This window comes from Grammomys surdaster, unplaced genomic scaffold (genome assembly GCF_004785775.1).
Source record: "Grammomys surdaster isolate TR1022 unplaced genomic scaffold, NIH_TR_1.0 126013, whole genome shotgun sequence".
Classification (NCBI taxonomy): domain Eukaryota; kingdom Metazoa; phylum Chordata; class Mammalia; order Rodentia; family Muridae; genus Grammomys; species Grammomys surdaster.
The window spans coordinates 2666009-2686460 of NW_021620828.1; the positions used below are offsets into that span (position 1 = coordinate 2666009).

The following is a 20452-nucleotide window of genomic DNA, read 5'->3' on the forward strand; positions in this document are numbered from 1 at the left end:
ACCGTTTCTACCCACCCAGCCATCTTGCTAGCCCAGGTTCTTATTTTTATTTTTTTTTACATTTGTTTATTGATTCATTTTAAGGGATGCAGCTAATGTTTCTTGTTGCGAGGTGGGCTCTAAAATAGCCTACCTCACCCAGCGCTGTCTGAGTCCTGGCCAATTGAAACACTGTTGCACCCAGCCTTTCACGCAGTTGCTAGGGACCACACTCAAGACCTCTAGCAACTGAGCAGCATCCCAGCACCAGGACTGGATGTGAGGAATCCCTCAACTTCCAGGCTGAGTCTGTCATCAGTACAAAGGGGAAGGGGAGGGGAGTGGAGGGAAGTGAGGCAGTCCTAACAGAGGAACAGGGAGTCTGAGCTCCACCGTACAAACCAATCAACTGGAATGACATCAACCACCATTTTCAAACAAGAATCCCAGGCCAAGAGCGCAGCTCAGCTGGTGAGAGGTTTGCCACATAGCATGAGGACCTGAGTTATCCAGGACCAATGGAGAAGACCAGACCAACGGAGACCAATGGAGAGCTCCAGAGATAGCTCAGCAGTGAAGAGTATTTGCTATAGTTCAAGAGGACCAGTTCAGTTCCCAGCACCCACAGCAGGCAGTTCACAACCCCTGTGACTCCAGCTCCAGGGGATATGATGCCCTGTCTCTGCTGGACGCCTTAGGTACCTGCTTATACATGGCAGGTTTGAACACAAGTGTGCGCATGGACACACATGCAGAGAGACACATATATGCACACTGATAGAAATAAACCATAAAAAGGCCTGGCATGATGGGGCACACTTGCAATCCCAGCACTAGGGAGGCAGAGACAGAGCCCTGCTCAGTTGCCATCCAGTCCAACCTACTTGGCAACTTTCAGGCCAGTGAGAGATGGTCCCAGGAAACCAGACGTTATCTTCCCGTTATCTAACCTGTGGTTATCTTCTAGCCTTTACATGTACCTTCACACACACACATACATATACTTTCCTAAACCCCACAGAAGAAGCAGTATCCCTATTATATGTGTATAAGCTGATACACACAGGGGTAAAATTGTACACTAACAAAGCAAAACAATCCTGATTGGCACAGGTCGACAGTCGCGAACAAGAAAAGATCTGGTTTTATTTAGAGCTTCATCAGTGAGTCTGTAGCATTCAGCACACACACCTCTACACACATATACACATACCCTAGAGAGGTGAGTTCAGGTAAAGGCCACTCCTCCTCCCCCAGCCCCACCAACCTCCTCTGGAGGAATCATGCCAACTCACCGGGTGAGTAGAGTCTGATTTTTCTTACAAACCTTTATGCATTAAAAAAGCAATGTGAAGTATTGTACAATCAAAGTGCCTTCTCTCATACAAATCGATGGCGGAGGGGAACAGGACACGCCCTCCACAGGGGTCACATGATGGCTGGTAAAATGTTTGTGCTCTTGGGGGAGGAGGTGCTCTGTTGTTCTGTGGACATCTCTGACCCAGCAACAGTCTCTGGCTTTCCAGAAGCTTCTGCTAGATGAGGTAGCTGGACGGTGTCTGCTGTGTGCTGGATAGAGCTCTGCTGTTTGCCCGAATTCTCAAGGTGTTTCTCAGCTTCGTCTTTCAATTTGTCTGTAGTTTCTTTGGTGGTCTCATCTGCCAAAGGAAGGAAGGAAGTGACAAAAAGCAATCCTTCAAACGCTAGCCACTGTGTGTTCTAACTCTGCCACTAGGCTCTACACTGCTTGGGGGAAACTGAACATTAGGCGACCAGCATTTTTTTTTTTTTTGAGCACCTTATAATCACTTTCCTAAACCCCACAGAATAAGCACTGTTCCCAGTGTCATGGGTGTTTATGCTGATATATAGAGAGGTAAATTGCCTAAAAGCCACATCCGGGACTGTAGAAGCAGGATTTAATCCCACTCAACTTGAGGCTGTTGAACTGTACTTACTAGACCACAGTGCAAAGAAAAATTTGCCTCATGCCATTCTGTGTCATTACAATAATGTAAAGGAGGCCGGAGAGATGGCTCAGAGTGTAAGAGGTCACTTTGCCAGAGGACCAGAGCTCCACTCCCAAACCCACACACAAGGTTACAGCCACTCTTTAACTCCAGCTCCGGAGGATCTGACACCCTCTTCTGGGCTCTGTGGGCACACCCATGCACAAATAATAAAATCCTTTTTAAAAGAACATAAAAGGTAAAACGGGGTAAGCATAATGCAAAAGAGGAAGGAGACAGGGAATTGGATGTCTCGAAATGGAAAATCCTAATGGCAAGAGGCCAAAAGAGAAACATAGCTAAAACTACATTTTTAAGTCTCCTGAAAGAGAAAACTTAAAAACAAGCAATGGTGATCTCAAGGTGGTGTCCCCAGAGCTAAGTTACCCCATGTCCTGGGCACACACTGGGGCTCATCCACCCGTGCTGGTTCCAAAGACTGTACCTTTTTTGCCTTTGTTGGTATGTTGCTCTTCAGTTTTCTCCTTGCTTATCTCAGAGGAAATACTGACACCAGGCTTCCTTACTGTCTGTGGCCTGGGCCGTGGTTTGAATTTCCTTGGCTCATGAATCCAGGCATGCTTGAGGGCCTGGTCAGGGGTCATGCGCAGAGAAGGCTCCCACCTGGACACCAAGACAACACAACATGGGTTGGTTATTGCTGACTTTCCCTTTTCATAGTAAAACACTTTCTAAACCAAACCAAGATGTTTTTCATTTTGGATGTCTCTCAAAGACAGCAAAAAACAGAGATGAAGACATAACTGTAAAATGGCTACAAACAACTGTGGATATTTTTCTAAGAAAAGCTGCATAACGAACCAGGTACTATATCAATACCAAATTCTCTAGGATCCCTAGAAATCCTCTTACAAGAAATCTTGTTCAGGGCTGGGGATGTGACTCTGTGGTAGAGTACCTGCCTAGCATGTGTGGGACCCTGGGCATCAGTCTCCAGACCACAACAAACAAAGACATGGTACTTTAAAGAGTCTTAGCTAATGAAATTTAGGATTTGGAAAGTTTAGAAAGTAGAAACAGTAAGATGCTGGGCTGGAGAGATGGCTCAGTGGTTAAGAGCACTGGCTGCCCTTTCAGAGGTCCTGAGTTCAATTCCCAGCAACCACATGGTGGCTCACAACCATCTGTGATGGGATCTGATGCTCTCTTGTGGTGTGCCTGAAGATAGCGACGGTGTACTCACATACATAAATAAATTATTCTTTAAAAAAAAATCAAGATGCATGTTTTTAGTTCTCAAACCATGCGATCTGGGCCTCCAAAGGTAAGGGCAAGAAAATGATAGAAAATCCAATTCATAGGAGAGCATGGCGTGAAGGCGATGCCTAATCCCAGCTCTTGCATGCTAGAGGCAAGCGAATCAGGGGTTTAAGGCCTCAAGTATGTAATGAATTTGAGGCTAGCCTGTGCTCCATGAAATCCTGCATCCAACAAAACAAAACTAAAACTAAAAAATCTAAGGGTTGTAAGTCAAGAAAATTTCTAGTATAGTAACAAAATGCAACTTATAGAACTTCCAACACAAATCATTCTATATCCAAAAGTAAGTTCAGGAACTAGGCACTAGCACAGGTTTCAATTTTTTGTTTGTCTTTCCCCATGCTGGATGTCAAACCTAGGGTCTCAGGGACTCTCAGAAAGCACTCTACCAGTGAGCTACACCCTAGGATGTTTCAATTTTACTTTGCCCGGGCTGAACTCAAAGTTGAAATTGTCCTGCTTCAGTCTCCCAAAGAGCTGGGTTTAAAGACATTTGCCATCTCTCTCAGCTGGAAACCTCTGATCTTCAAAGGTTTGTCATGGTCAATTTCATTGAGCCAAGAGTGCCTCATTTCCCGGTAACTTTCACCCAGGCCTAAATTCTACCCATTAGCATTATATGGGATAAAACTAACCTTCTTTTAGGTCCTTCTCCTTTCAACTATCTGAAAACTATCTCTAAAGTCTCTTTCTCCAGAAGAACAAGAGAGAAAGGCATGCTCTTTGGAATCACTGCTGTTTACTGGCTCTACACTATGGTTCTGTCGTCTGGCCACCTTCCATGGTGGGCACTCCCATCTCTTGTCCGTCATGCTAGGAAGAGCTTCCAACTACAGGAAAGTAGTATACATATCTAGATTCATCAAAGTCATCAGCTACACACACACACACACACACACACACACACAGAGTTATCACATCAACTTCTGCATTTACCCTTTAAGACCAGATGCAGGGCTTGATGTGCTGCACCCTGTAGGCTCTGGCTCAGAATCCACCACTAGCCTGTCATTTCAAAGCTTTGCTGCTTAGAGATTTCAGGTTGGGTAACAGGCCCTGTCAACATAACTGCATTGTATGAGTTGAAAGCAGTTGAACCTTTGCAATGTGTCAACGAATGAATGTAAACCTATTTTGCTCCTGAACTGTGTTCTGAATGAATGGGGTTCTGGGTAACCCCTACCCCAAACCCAATCTCAGTTTTGGTTTCTGTCATTTTTTTAAGAGACATTCATTCTGTAGTCTCAGCCAGAGTCTGGGGTGACTTTGGATAGAAAAATAGTAAGACATCACCTGAAGTCAGGCAAGCTGATTCTTCTATTAACTGATCACTCTCTGGGCTGCTGCTTGAGTTCTAGAATGTGTGAATTTCCAGAGTGCTTTGCTGACATCATTCTGTCCCCCCAGGAGAGTGAGAGATTATAAAGGCACACTCTTCTGAAAACACTAAACCGTTGTAGGACCAGTGAGGTTGAAGGCACCTTAGTAACACCTCGCTTTAGAGCAATGGAACAGGCTCAGAGAAAAATGGTGGCTCCTTAAAAAGCACATGGCCAGTCTGCTTAGACTCAACAGACACAGGCTCGCAAAGTCCCTGGAAACAGCAGCCATAACTATGCTTTTCCAAACACTGTAGAACTAGAACAGGGGTACGGGCATCATGGCCACTCTGTGTTCATGAGGATGTGACTGAAGAACATAACCTGACTTCTCAGATTCTAAGTGTGCATACTGATTATAAACAGCAGTACACAAGAGTCTATGGTTCTCCTACCCCTAACTGCCCAGTGTGTGGAGGTCTGAACACTAAATCCAGGGGCTAAACAAAAGTCTCCTGGAGCCCGTGTGTACTGCATAGCTTTGCACACAGTACATTAGGTCCACGGAAGAGCTGGCTGTATAGTTCATGAAGTATTAGACACTAGGACCTACAATCTGTCGGGCAGTTTGAGAAGATACAATTTGTGTGCGCACATACACATAAACACACACAGAGGAAGTGACTTGAATACTTCAAAGCTCCACCATAAGGATGGTGTCCTGATAGGCTCTTACATCCACCTCCTAGCCTCGACTCTCACCAGCAAACACATAGGAAAGCATGGTACTTAAAAGTTAGGAGACCCACAAGCAAAGACACCCCAACAAACTCACACCAAACACCTTCTGAGAAAGTCCAGGAAGCTGGAATCGTAGGTTTTCACCACCATCGTGAGATCCTTGGAATCTGGGTATCTTTTTCCCCCTCTGTTGTTGGTTATATTTTTGGGAAGACCTTTGGAATCTTCAGAGAAACAGCATTCTGTATTTAGTTCCAGGCATATATATTCACCAATCACTTCCTAGCTGTCCACTCTATCCTGCTGCTTCCTGAAGGCCCCTCTGCAACTCTTTTGTCCCCTGTCTTATGTGCCTGCCCCATCCCACCCTTCTCCACCCATCCATTCAAACACATCATAGCCTCAGCCAGACTGAAATAGTCCACAGTGATCACAACTGATGCCAAATACAACTTGTTCTGTCTCCTCCCCACTTCACGCTGCCCATATCAAGCCCATGGTTTAAATCACTTGCCACTGACCAATGTTAGATGATATTAGAGATGCTAATGATAAAAATACATTTCAAATGTCCAAAGTATCCACTTCTAGGTAGAAGGATTTTGTATCTTTGTGGATTGTCTATGCCCTTGTTCAATCCTCATTAGCCCAATAAAGTAAAAATGAGGCCATTCATGGGGCAGAACAAAGCAAGACATTTTAGTAAGTGAGCTTTCATTTACAAACCACAGATGCCAATGAGCTTCCTTAATTCTTCAGGGTCACACCAAAGCTGTAGAAGACCTGGCTAGGAGTGGCCTTTCTTCAGCTCTTTCTGCTGAACGAGACCTTTGGCAACTGTGTGAAGTTCAGATGATTCTAAAGATTGCCTGAGGATGCTCTGTGAAATCCTTTGAAGGAGAAACCATTCAGCTGCACATTGAGATTCTTGTATGATGCTCAGAAGACCTGGCCACTTTGACTTAAACCTTGTAAAGCGTGTGAGCAAGATGAGTATTTACTATCTGTGTACTTCACTGTATTCTCAGAACTCAGTGATGTTTGTGTGATGGACATCATGGAGGCCAAATAATATTCCTCTGTTATTTTTCCCTCTGGTTTCACTGTGTGGCCCTGGCATGTCTGGAACTCAAAGACCACACTGTCCTTGAGCTCACTGAGATCCACCTGCCTCTGCCTCCTGAGTGCTGAGATTAAAGGTGTAGACCCCCATGTCCAACTCCATTCCATTCATTTTGTAACCAATGTAATTTTCAGAGCCTCCAAAATATCTGCTCTGACTGAATGCCTAGAAGCGAGACTTTCAGAAATGTGTGTATGGGAATTGGTGGACAAGGATGTCCTCTTGTGTTTACAAGGTTATGAATGGACCAGAATTGTACAGGGCCTGTAAACCCACACCACTCCTGTTTCCCATTAGAGGTAGTGCCTGCACTCATCTTTTCCCCATGTTGCTTTAAAGAAAACAGAAACAAGCAAAAGTAACAGGAGTAATCAGGCACGCATCCCTATAGTAACTTAGTGGCATTATGCAATTGTTCTTCTTGTCCAGTTTTTTTTCCTCTCCTCCGGTCCCAGTTCCTATCTAACCCTTCTCCTCCACTTCCTTTGTGCTACCTGGAGCACTTCTTACACTACCCTCAGGCAGCATCTCTTTCCTGGTTAGTAGGACTGTAACCCAGAGTAGCTGGGGTTTGGGAAACTGCTGAAAACCCAAACCAGGGAGAAGAGTCAAGAACAGCAGTGAAAAAGTGTTTCCCATAATCCCCTTGTCCAAAGGAGTCACAAAAAGCTGCCATTAGAAACACAAGACTCATGGGTCATAAAGGAGAATCATAGGAACCAGCATTTTGGTTGAGTACCCAAATGACCCTAAAGTTGGGCAACTATGGAGTAGATGCTGCTCCCTGTAATTTCAAGGAAGCCAAGATGTGGATGTTGCTATAAAAGCCTACCCCAACACCTAGGCATGAATGACGGTGGAACATCAGCCCTCTCTGGTGTCTTTCGATGAGGATGCTGTATTTCCCTATCCTTAATCCCCCACTGGATGCCATCTCATGTCACGTCTTAAAGGTTTAAGATGTGACTCTTCCCTGGTGTGATAGTCTAGCAAAAGGGAGTACCCCCTGTTCCCCATTATTCTTCCACAAAACTCTCCAAAGCCCCAAGGCTCAGTTCTCAACGCAGCTAGCGGGAAGAGCATTTGTAGTCAAAAGCCCAGCACATGTCAGTTCATCTGGGAACATGTCAGGCAGACGCTGTACTTGTCCTCAGAGTGTTTGAAGGGAAGGGAAGTATGAGAGTGCTGTACCCAGGAAACAAAGACACTGCCCTGCCCACAGGTAAGGGCTTCATAGCTCTAGCCAGGAATATGAGGTGACACTTGCGAGACTGAACGCCTGGAATGGCATGGACGGGACAGGCCAATCATAATGGAGTTCTTCTGGTTTCTGAGCCTTCAATTTTCAGTTTGTAGATCATGCAGAATCCAAGGAAACAGAGGGAGAGGCCAGGAAGTCAGAAGCCGTGGCTTGTTACTTGAATGGTGCAGACAGGAAACCAGTGACTGAAACAATTTTCTCTTAGTGACTCTCTTTGGGAATAATCTTAACTTTCCTGTTGATGAAGGAGGTTTAGAGAGATGTATGGTTTGCCTCTTTTCTTTCTTTTTCTTTTCTCTTTCTTTTCTTTCTTTCTTTCTTTTTTTTTCCTGAGGCTGTTCAGTCAAGAATCAGAAAGGACTAAGATGATCCAGATTGCATAGCTGGTGGAAGTCTCTCAGCTAGCCTGTCCACAGTGGCTGCTTAGCAATGCCCCTTGTCTGTGGAGTCTCTGCTCCTCTTTTGTTGTTGTTGTTGTTGTTGTTTGTTTTTGTTTTGTTTTGTTTGTTTGTTTGTTGAGACAGGGTTTCTCTTCGTAGCCATGACTGTCCTGGAACTCTGAGGACCAGGCTAGCCTTGAACTCAGAAATCTGCCTGCCTCTGCCTCCCAAGTGCTGGGATTAAAGGTGTGCGCCACCACTGCCCAGCGTCTCTGCCTTCCCTCTCCTTGGGTAACCCTCAGAGGCTGAGTTTGTAATGTGCTTGCTGTGCAAGCATGGGAACCTGAGTTCAGCTCTCCAGCCGTGTGAAAGGCAGATATGGCAGCACCTGAACTCCAGCACTGGGGAACAGAAATAGGAAGACCCCAAGAGCTGGCCGGCCAACTAGTATAACCAAAGTGTAGGCACTGGCTTCACTGAGAGAGGTATGTTTCAAAATTAAGGTGGAGAGCAGTGGAAGACAATACCCACTGCAGAGTAATTCCATCTAAGATGAACCTCCATCTCAGAGGGAAGCCCCCTAAGACTCAGGGTGTTCCAAAGTGGAATGAAGCATAGCGAGCTACAGCAAAGCTCATTAGTCCTGGAAGGTCACTCAGAAGCATCAGGAAGTCCCTGAAACCAATTGCTTCTCTCCCCAAACATATATAAGCTGTGAGAACTGCATAGAGATAACTTCCTTGCCAGGAAGAAGCAGAGATCAGCTGAGCTACCTGGAAGAGGCCCAGACCACTTAGGCTGCCTGAAAGAGACATTCTCCAACGTCTTGAGCTGCCTGCATCTTCTGCAGTGAACCTCAGATTTGCAGTTTTCACAAACTATCACCTGTGCTGGCCTTTGGTGATGCAGCTATGTTCAAGTCCTGCCTATCCTATAACCAGTGCATACCCATGTAGGTAACCCCAGTAAAACACATCGGATCACCAATTGGACTTTGCCACTATCTGTACTTTAGTCTGTCATAAGTTCCCTATCTGAAGTGAATAGATATTTGTTCACACCATCCCAGGAACAGTGTCACAACAGTAGTACCTGAAGATACTGAACTCTAGCATCCCTGTGCATACATGAACCCACACACACATACACCTCACCCCTGCACATGCAAACATACTCCTCCTCCTACTACTACTAATAATGGTAACAACAACAACAACAACAACGTACTCTCTGTTAATGGTAGACTATAACAGTAGAAATTCCCCACTGTGTCAGAAGTTTCTGCCCTGATTTCCCTGCACAATACAAGGCAAGAGAGGCCAAGTTGTTTGGGAGTACCCCTAGAAGAGAGTATGGTTTTAATCTTCCATGGTTGCGGTACTAGCTGACAGATCTGAGGAACAGGGTCTTCCATGCTCCTGGGTATTTTACAATTGAGATGCCCTTCCCACTGTGAGACACAATCTGTCGCACTAAGGACACCACTTATCATCTCCTCAGCTCCACACTACCCTGCGTTATAGGGCAGAAGAAATAAAAATCTGTCTGTCTGTCTGTCTGTCTGTCTGTCTGTATGTCTGCCTACCTGCCTGCTAGGGTATGGTAGGTGTCTTCAAGGCCAGGGCACATCACTGGACCCAACCGAACAAGAGAATAAGACTATGGGACTTACCAAAGAATATCTGTCTCCTGGAGGCTGTCTGGACAAGGTGGGCAGGTGGCAGGCCCAGCACCTTCAACAAGTACAGTGTGGCTGTGTCACTATTGCAGAGTCACAAATTCAAAGCCTGTCAAGATCTAGGTGGAACTTTGGCCAGATTTTGTCTTTTACATATAAGGACCAAGAGATTTAAGTAGCAGCATTAAATGGCAAGTTAGACCCAGAAACTAGGTTATAAATCCTATTCCAGGCTGCCTCAGTAGCCTAAGAATGAATACTAGCCATGCTAAACAGGTAAGACACTGTAGAAGGGTCCAAATCTCTGTCCGCCCATGCAGACCACAGAGAATGAGAAATGGCCTCTTCCAGCATGGAACACTGGGTTGGGGGTGGGGGTGGGGAGAAAGGAGATAAGCATCAGATCCTTAGAAGACAAAAGAACTTTCTTGGTGAGAATATTTAGCCCTGACTGTTCTCTCTGAAACTTACAGTGTATTAAACTAAGCCAGCTCACCCTCACCCCTGATTGGTAGGCACAGGCTTGGCATATCCCTGTCCTCCAATTCTGCAGCCCCTCAGAGTTCCCAGTAGGGAGCCCAGTGCACACACCCCAGTCTCCCAGGTGCTAGAATTGGGGGTGGTTCAGGGGCACTTCAGCCTTAGCAATACCCATCTGACCCTGATTTTCAACAGTCCACAGCAAACAATGTGGTATGCCATAAAGATATACCCAAGGCTGGACCCCTGCTTTGCTGATACCAAGACTTGTGTAAATTCCATCATAACTACCATTTACAGCTATTTTACCTATCTACCTTTTCAGGAGAAAGAAGCATAGCCCCCTGTGTTCTTTGAGGTAGATTTGGAGGGTAACAGATCACACCACCTTGAGTGTCATCATCATCATCATCATCATCATCTTCATCATCTTGGTGTATTTGAAAGACTATCAGCACAGTTTTATTTTAAAATGTCAATATTTACAGTGAGAGAAAGAGCACCACGGGCAGCTACTTAAATTATGATGAAAAAGTTAATTCTTGGCTCAGCAAAATCCAAGAGGTACATCATTTCAAAAATACTTTCAGAAGTGGAAGCGTGTGCATGGCACTGCCCTCGCTGGGTCTGATGAAACCCAGAGTCTGAGGATGGATGTTATCCCAGGAAGTCAGCCATGCTGGTGGCCAGCTCTCCCCCTCACCTCCATGATGCAAGCCAGCTGTTCCACCTCGTTCTCTCCAGGGAACAGCGGGTATCCAGTGTACAGCTCCGCCATGATGCAGCCCAGGCTCCACATATCAATGGCCATGTTGTAGGGGTGGCCCAGAATCACCTCAGGGGATCGGTAGAACCGGCTTTGGATGTATGTATACACTGTAGGGGGGAGGGAGAGAAAACAGAGCAAAGCCTCTCCAGACGCCTCCGGCAGGAACTAATTTAAAGCATCATCAGGTAACTAACACCCTCATAAAGGCCCCACTCTGTGGGCTTCTGAGGAAGAAGGAAGTGTGGATCCCATTCCATCCTCTACCAACAGACTAATCCTTCCAGCTGCTGACTGTAAATCCCATCTTACGGAAAAGGAACTCCAAAGGAGTAAATTCCAAGGAAATACATTTAAATCGCCTGTTTTAAGAATAAAACAAAATAATAAAAAGAAAGAAGAAAATAACAACCCCACCCCTCTAAGGCATTTTAAAACAGGAATTTAACTGGGTGGTGGTACACATCTGTGAGTCCAGCATCTGAGAGGTAGAGGCAGGAGGATCACTGGTTCCAGGCCAGCCTGAGATACAGAGCCAGATGCCATCTCACTTTTGTGAGACAATATTGGGGGTTTAGGTTCCTTTTGTCCCTAGGCTAATGAGTGACATATAGCTGGGACACACTCTCTAACTCAGACATGTAAAAGGCAAAGAGGCCGATCAATCACCATTATCAAGCACCATTGATCAATCAGATTAAATTCAGCGAAAGTTGATATGAATATGCTCCAGGGTTCCTTTCTAGGTTCTAGCTTGAAAAAGGAAAAAAAAAAAAAAAAGTACAAGGTCTGGAGAATGAATCAAAGGCAGTGAAATCTAAACTGGAGAGCGATTATTTTCTAAGTTGCAAACTCCTGAGCTGATGTAAGCTGGGTGCCTGGAAACCACAATGTTCATAAGCCCTGGAGTGATTGACTCTAAGCACTTCTAGTCAGTTTGGGGACCCAATGCTCAAGGATCGTGCCATAGCTTCGAACTATGAGAAGTTCAGAGAGTTAATATGTTCTTTAGATACAATCCTTTCCTTTTACAGATGAAAATCTCAGAGACATGAAGCACCTGGCTCCAAAGCCCTCAGTTGTGATGGCCAAGCTCAGACTAGCACCCAGGTGTATAAAGAGAGAGAACTTATAATGGCAGAACTCGGACTGGGTGGGGGAGGTGGCCTACCTTTCTGGTGTTCATAGCAGCTTGACCCAAAGTCAATAACTTTAACAGTGACTTGGCCCCGCTGGTATAGCACAATATTTTCCTGGAAAGAAGAAATATGTTTATTTAAGGTTTTTTTTTTATTAAAGTTTATTTAAATTAATGTCTGCTGGGCTTTCTCCTTACTGCTATGTCACTCCTGGATGTGGATGGTTCTGTTCAAATACAACCACCTCAAAAGCCCTCCTCTCACAATTTCTCCACATCCCATTGTCCTTCCTCTCTTGGGACTTCCCATTGACTTGTGGTCTTTATCTGATTTGACCCAGTATCTACTCGCTTGCGTTCCTTCGTTTGTGTATATTGTGTCTTTTCCCCCATTGATTGTATAAAAAACTTCTGATGATTATGATTTTATTTACATGTGCCTTAGTACCTGGTCCTATGCCTGGCTTGCACAAGGCTTTACAAATGCTGTTGGCTGAATATATGTAATGTTTATAAGAAATGCTATTGCTAGCACTCTATTATGGTAGTATAGAACCCATGAATAGATAGGTAAATAGATAGCAGACAGAGATAAAGATAGATGGATAGATAGATAGATAGATAGATAGATAGATAGATAGATAGATAGACAGATAAACAGACTGAGACTGAGCTTGGGGGTGCCAGGTGTTTAGTCAAGTCATGGTCAAAGCAGAGCTGGGCTCTTGTCTCAGTGTGACACTGTGCTTGCAAAGGCTAAAAGCATAATGTCCTAACTGTGTCTCAAGGGTCTCCTTTCAGAAGGTTGCTTATGGAGCTCTTAACAGGTACAAAGGCACAGCAAAGACAAATACAGAGCAAAGCCAACCTGAGACCTCAAATGAAGTACTTTTTAGAATCATGTTAACCCAGGGAGGATAGACAACAGAAGAAACCTTAAAAGAACAAGAATTTCTTGTGTATCTCCAGCCCAATGGAGAGGCTCTGTCACTGGATGGGGCTGGCCCTAGGCTATGCCTTGGATCTCACATATCTGCATCAACTTGTGTGCTGCAAACTTAGTTGCTGGCCTGCATCTATCGGGGGAGACAGAAGGAACTTTAGGAGGTGGGGTCTAATTGGAAGACGCTAGCTCATGGTGTGGTGGGCAGGCCAGGGCTGGCAGTGAAGGGAATTTTGAGAACTAGCACTTTCCCCCAGTTCTCTTCCTTCCTGGCCACCATGAAATGAATAGGTTCACTCTCCAGGAGTCCTCTGTCATGGACTCTGCTTTGCCACAGTTCCAAAAACGATGGTGCCTACCGACCTTGAGTTGAAGCCATCAGCCAAAACAAGACCTTTCTTTCCTCCTCCTTAGAAGCTGATTTCCATAAGTGTTTTGTCACAGCAATAGAAGACTGACAGACACAGCTGCCCCTTTTCCACTCTTACTAGGAGAGGGTTCTCTTAGAAAGGAGCAGTGCTATGGGAACTCAGAACTTGTGCACCATAAACACTAAAGACACAAGAACAATACCCTACTTTTTAATACATAGTCACAAAACGCCTTTCTGGTCTGTGTTTGACACTTGACTCATGTCTCAAAGAAATCTGTTACCTGATAATTTGGCCTGTGAAGACCTTGTGAATTCAGTCCCCTAAATCTAAAGACCATAGATAGGTATTATGGGACCTTTTGGAGTTGGAAAGCTGAGGATTTGGAACTCAGTGTGGTGAATAGATCAATCGATTTCCATTTTTTATGAGGCTCCAGTCACAACCGCATCTCTCTATCTTGAAAATCTTTAATCACAAAAATGTAATCCTTAGGCTTACAGTTTTCAAGAAGAAATTAGCCACATTTGGGGAGGAAGAGAAGAAAATAAGGGCCAATTAGGAGTAGTTGCCTATCTGTGCATCAGGCTGATTTTTGAACCAGCTCTTTATACCTTGTTCCAAGCTGCTGCTTTGAATTGACAGCCATTACTCATTTCACAATCATTTGCTGCCTTCTATTTCAGATATCAGGTTCTGTGTTATGTCCTGGGGACATAATGGGGAGACGAAGTGGTCCCTTTTCTGGGGAAGAAATTGTAGACTAGTGGGTGGCAGAGATCTAAGGAATAATTCCTAGCCAGGCACAGTGGTGCATGTTGGTAGTTCCAGCACTTGAGCAAGTAGAACCAAGAAGACCAGGAGTTCGAGGCCAGCCTCAGCTAGTTACGGTGCTTGAAGCCAGCATGAGTCATATGAAATTCTAGCTCAAAAACAAAAATAAAACAACAAAAGGAAACAAAACCCAAAGAAGCAATTACTAGATGAAACAAACAGTACAGTGACAGAACTATTTATATAATGCCAGCAAGGATGAGACTTGAATGGAGGACATCTGGCTGTTTATGTGACATGTCCAGGAGTCCACTAGCTTTAAATATGCAAAACATAATTTCAAGAGGGATGTGCTTACCTTTACACGTCGTGATGGGTCTTTCTAATATGAGTATGCATGACTTTCTCCAGTAAGATTTTACTGGCGTTGTTTGTGGAGACACGGTTAGAGAGTGAGCTCCAGTTCTTTGATTAATTATACAGTAATAAATATTGGGGGGAAGAGAGTCTAAGGCAAGGTGTCATGCATCCCAGGCTGGTCTTGAACTCTTGCGTAGCTGGGGCTGATTATTGAACTTCTGACCTAACACCACATCTAACTAACAAGAACATTGTTAAGGGCTACCATAACTGATAATTGGAAGTACCAACCGAGTAAATCTAGATTCCCAGGACTTTTTGTAAGTGTGCCTGGATGCTCAAGACACCAGCTACACCCTCACTTCTGTAGGAAAACTCTTCCTTCTCCTAGATACTTCAATATGTCACCTCCCTCTTTATGTCCCCAGTAACTTATACCTTGGTCCTCACTGCATCTCCACCTGTAAATGAACACTGCCTGGCATCCACCCTGGAAAACAGTGGTGGCAGCCAGCCCTGCCAGGTGGGCAGAGTTTGTACTCACTGGCTTGAGGTCACAGTGGATGATTTTCTCGACATAAAGCATTTGTAAGCATTTCAAAACGGAAAGGGTGAACCGCCGAACTATGGACAGACTGAAGCCTTGAAAACTATTGTTCTTCATCAACTCATACAGGTTGATTCTGGGACAAAGAGGGAGAGAAAGGGTGATGTAGATGGCTGTCAAAACATCATACTCAGCTTGGACACATGTATAACCCAGGCCGCTTGGTTTCCCTCTAATATCAAACAAACTGCAAGCCAGGAGGCAAAGCTGCACACACTGCCATAGTTTCTCCAACTTTTGGATATGACCCAAGGAGCCCTCAACAAAGTAGTCACTCCAGTCCTAGCCTGTAGTCTTTGCCAACTACTTCAGAGTCATGACATGTATGGAAAATGAGGATGGGCCAATGGAAGCTCAGGCAAACCAGGGATCCCCCACTTTTGTAGATTACCAAAGGTAACTGTGGCTACTTGACCCCTTCACTGTGCTCTTGAAAGAATGAAAGCTGCCCCTCCTTGTACCATCCTCATGGTTCTCTATAGGAGCAGAAATATGCAACATTCCATAAAGCCATACCGTATGGTATGAAATCTGCTGACTTAAAAGTCTCGAAAAGGGATGCTAAGCATTTAAAAAAAGAAACACACATTTGTGATCTGATGATAGGTTTTGTTTTCTGTGCAGCCTTCAAGATGGGGACAGAAAGGAAAGAACATGTGTCAATACCTGGCCACTTCCTTCCTCTCTTTCATTTCTAAGGGTATCTGTCTGTGGCAACATTTAGGAAACCATCCATTCTTGGTGGAACAGTACAGATAGAAAAGCTGATTCTAGATACTACGACCTTTGGCCTTCAGCAACTGCCCCAACATAGCTGGGTTTCTCATAGTTCTTCTGAGTGCAGTGACATCCTTCCTGGACACTGTGATAACTGGGTAAGAGAGGCAGTCTATCCTATCTGTTTTACCACAGTGTGCACACTGCAGAGTAGACTACACTTTGCACATAGAGAAGGTGAACAGCATGTCCACTCGCCTGCTGAATGGTGCAGGTTTCCTAGCAGTGTCAAGAAAACATCAAACTACTAAATCAATGACCCAGGAACACATGACCATGGAGGGCTCTGTTCATCATACTTAGTCATTTGCTGCCAATCTATATAAATCAGGGTCCTGTTTTCTTACATAAAAATATTTGTTCTTGCCTTTACTCAAAATCAAAGTCCTTTGTGCATCTAAGTAACCAGTTGCCTGTGGTTCTGTGTTCTAATCTCTGCTCAGCAAGACTGGAAAACTGGGACATGGGGACACAAGAGCAAAGCAATGTCTTTTACAGTATGTTTGTTTCCATTTCGATCGTGAGGGCAAGGGCTATGTGCTATGTCACCTACTCCAATACTCAGCATCTGGAAAGTCCGCAGATGCATTTAAGCAAGCAGGTGACAGGCTTTACTGAGGCATGGGGTAAGATGTCAGCTTCCAGTCTCATCTCCCTTTCTATCTGAGTGGCTTCTATGTCCACTTCAGTCATTAAGTACCACATCCAAAAAAACCTTGTATTCCAACCTCAGAGTTTCTCTTCTGGCACTTATGCAACCATTTAAAATATAACAAAGAAAAAGCATCTGACCCCAGGAGTTCAAAGGTGATACAGAGGTGATTCCGGAAGTAGAAGAAGTCCTTCATGTGGACCACATTGTGGGTGTTGTCTTTGTCCTTCCTTCTGAGGGCCTCCAGGATCTTCAGCTCCACTAGAGCCTGATGATGAAATCTGAGGTGATTGGGAAGCGACCAAGGTGGTGGACAATGAGGACAGAAAATGTACATCATGTCACAGTTTTGCAGACAACCTGAATCCCACCCCAGGGCTCAAGAATATCTAGGATGTTGGAGTGCATCCCACACTCCATGATATCAGACAGTTAGGGAAACAAGAGAAGACAAAGAGATTTGAGAAGAGCAGTGGCAGAGAGTTGGCTTTTGGAGAGAGCTAGAGAGTCACACAGTCCAATTCCCATGTCCTATGTTGCCTGACAAGTCACACCTCCTTTTGTTCCTGATGATTTTCAGGGCCACCAACTCATTGTTTTTGTGATCCAAGCACTTGGCCACCTGTCCAAAGGACCCTTTCCCAATCATCTCCAGAACCTCATATCGGTAGGCAATGTGGTCATGCAGGACCTGCAGAAGTCGGGTCAGCAGTGAGGGAGAGAATGATGAGCTCCTGGATTCACCTTACCCCAAAGCCCCTAGATTTTGCTACCCAGATCCTGGCCCACTCTTGGGAGGAGAATGGTTCTGGACTCCTACTCTCAACTTATCGCCTCATAAATGGTTAGGCTGTTTGGATCGCAGATCACACATATGGTACCAGGAAGTGTCCCAGAAGGCTGAATCCATGTCTCATAGTGTAAAGACCATGGGGTGCTCTTTGGGGGAAACTTGTGTTTCTGCATGATTAGGACCTACAGCAGAAAACGGATTAGCTCCATGCTGACTCTTGCTATGCCTTAAATATACATAAAGGAGCTTGCTGTCTGCTTTGCCATTTCTTGGCCAGACATCTCCTCCTCCATTTATATAGATTTAATTCTGTCCTAAGAAAGTAGTGCAGAACTTAGGCCTTTTTTTGAGCAAAAAGAAAACATATCTTCAAAAAGACAGAATCATCTCCCAAGTCTCTCTAGGAAAGCAGAGAGCAGGCATTCAGTCAAAGCCAGATGAAGTTGTTGATTGAAGACTTGAGCTCAAGGGCTTCAGACGAGCCAATTGCTCAGTCTGAGATAAAGTGCTTTCATCTATAAAGGCACCAGATGCAGAATAGATGGTGTCTGGGGTCCTCCAGCTGTGCGAATCTCTGATTTCTAGTGTCAAACTTATGAGTCTGGGAGGACAAAGGACGAGTGTTCCATGGATTTCATGATATGCTTTGTGAATGCATACGTGATGGTGATTATGTTCCTATGGAAGGAATCAACACCATGAATTTAAGCACGTGTGATTTCACCAACATGGAAAGGGGCCCATTTACTGATAAAGGCCTGTGATGAAATGGAATAGAATCTACAGACATGCTCATATAAATGTGTGTACACAGTATCATGACTTTCCCTTTATCTGCTCCATGCCACTGGTTTGTTTGACTCATCCTTGCTTTCATGTCCACTGTGACATTAATTACAGTTACCTGAATAATCACAGTACACTTGTGGGTGGTTGATTGTACTCTGTATATTTACAGAGTCTAGAAGATGCCCAAGCTCATGACAGAGGAGCAGTAAGTAGGTATATAAGTACCAAATGTTGGCAGAATAAATGTAGGATTGTAGCTGTGTAGCTTATTTGGGTATTTGATTGTGTGTATGTGTGTTTATGTGTAAAATGAAATAAAGATGCAGGTTGGAACTTAGAGAGAGCACCATTAATAACCTCCTCTCCACTGCCATATCAAAAAAAAAATCTCTAAGGCTTGACTGAGGTCCAATGAGTGCATTCTCTTAAGATCTGGCTAATTCCCTCACATGAAGCTGGAAAGATCAAGAAAGACATAGGCAATGGTATCTGAAAAAAAAACTTGTATCAATGATTTGTAAGTTGTAAGCAAGGGCCCATTAATCCTGCACCTTTCTGTATATTCAGATTACTTTGGGGCTGGGGCTGGGGAATGAGTACCTATTCTTTTCTCAGACTTCCAAAAGAATTCATAACATTGTTGAGTACCTGGCCTCTCATGGAGTCTGTACCCAAACCTACATGACTGTTTCTCTAAGTGTGGTCCGGCTGATGGCTTGGGTATCATCTATAATTTGTGAAATCCCTTATCATCATATCTTGCTAGGTAAGAATCTGTACCTTAAGAAGATCCTCAGTTGATCTGTGTGCACAGTAGCATGAGAAGCAGGGCTTACATGCCATTAAGAAAATGTACTGTTTCTAAGAAGCCATCAAAGACTCTCTTCTAAAGACAAGTTACAGTGAGAAGTTAGATAGCCACAGCATGGCAGATGAAATATCACCTTCACACGTGATCAAAAGTAGGGACCACTGCCCTGATTCTGCATTCAGGCTGAGAGAAGGACCCCAGAGCAATAATAAGAGAAATGGAAGGGGAGCTGTTGGGTTCAATATTTGGAAAACAAAATGAAGTATTATGCACCTGAGACCACAAGAAACAAAATCAGTTGTTTGTTTTGTTTCTGATGTGAAAATGACAGTCTATAAAATAGGGAAAAAGTCCACATATGGGGTTTGTATGAGAGAGAATGGGAAAGAAAACACTAGAGTGACCTCTTACTCCTTTCTTAGTGGATCCAGGGTTATTGTGGGAAGCCTGTGGTAGTTCACATGGTATACAAATATAAACCTGTTGCCCCAGCATTCCAATAATGGAGGGTATGTACAATAAACCCCATATTTTCCTGAGTTTTTTGTTTGTTTATTTGTTTTTTTTTAAATCTGGCATCTCTTTTAGGACCCATTAGAATCCTTTAGGAAATCTATCCCATAGTGCATCAGTACAAAAATATTGTAAAATATCCCCTCTCTGTTTTCCTCCTGGTACAACCTCCCCACCCACACCCACGTCCCCACAGTGTTCCCCTAACCCCGTGTCCCCACAGTGTTCCCATAACCCAGCACCTTCATATAGGAACCGTGCTCGTCATCAAAGCTTGTCTTGCTGAATTTCTCTGGAATCACGTTGAGCTTGTTGGCTTCAAGCCCCAGGAACCACAGCTCTGAGTAGCCCAGGATTTCACTTTGCTCATAAGGGGACAGCTGATTCTTAAAAAACTTTAGGGCCTCTGTATGTGAAAAGCATCACCAGTTCAGTTGAGTCACATGGACATATGACCCCAGCACAGATTCTTCCAAGTTCAGGGGACATCTTCCCAGCAAGTTGGCTTCCTAAGAACGACTCACCCGATGGCTCACCCATGGAAATGATAACAGGGAGAAATACCAAGGAGGATTTAGCAACCAAAGACTATGAGCTGCCACAGCATGGGTAACACTGAAGCAACAGACTAGTGAAGGTGCTATTTGTCCACGCTACACAAGAGGATTTGAAAATGATGTTTATTGGAGTCAGACTAGTAGTGGAAACATGACTTTAATATAGCATCTGTCCTAACCGGTTTCCCCACTCAAATCTGTGCTAAGGATGCCCGCCAGCATCTCAAGGCACAGGGAAGAACCTATCTGTGCTAGATAGATCACAGCAGGTGTGTGTGTGTGTGTGTGTGTGTGTGTGTGTGTGAGAGAGAGAGAGAGAGAGAGAGAGAGAGAGAGAGAGAGAGAGAGAG

The 20452-nt window shown here is 44.5% G+C and overlaps 1 protein-coding gene across 1 annotated transcript in view; it reads right to left on the bottom strand.

Moving 5' to 3' along the window:
* Window positions 1-1289: 1289 nt before the first annotated feature.
* Dyrk4 (dual specificity tyrosine phosphorylation regulated kinase 4) overlaps window positions 1290-20452 on the bottom strand; it is a 37737-nt gene continuing 18574 nt past the window's right edge. Inside the window, exons 6-15 of the mRNA XM_028754543.1 lie at window positions 19788-19951; window positions 17194-17330; window positions 16780-16920; window positions 15148-15286; window positions 12189-12270; window positions 10955-11127; window positions 9766-9826; window positions 5424-5553; window positions 2434-2612; window positions 1290-1637 (exon numbers count right to left, since the gene is read on the bottom strand). Of these exons, the coding sequence (XP_028610376.1) occupies window positions 1408-1637; window positions 2434-2612; window positions 5424-5553; window positions 9766-9826; window positions 10955-11127; window positions 12189-12270; window positions 15148-15286; window positions 16780-16920; window positions 17194-17330; window positions 19788-19951 (1436 nt within the window). The 3' untranslated portion in view covers window positions 1290-1407. The remainder of the gene's footprint in view (window positions 1638-2433; window positions 2613-5423; window positions 5554-9765; window positions 9827-10954; window positions 11128-12188; window positions 12271-15147; window positions 15287-16779; window positions 16921-17193; window positions 17331-19787; window positions 19952-20452) is intronic.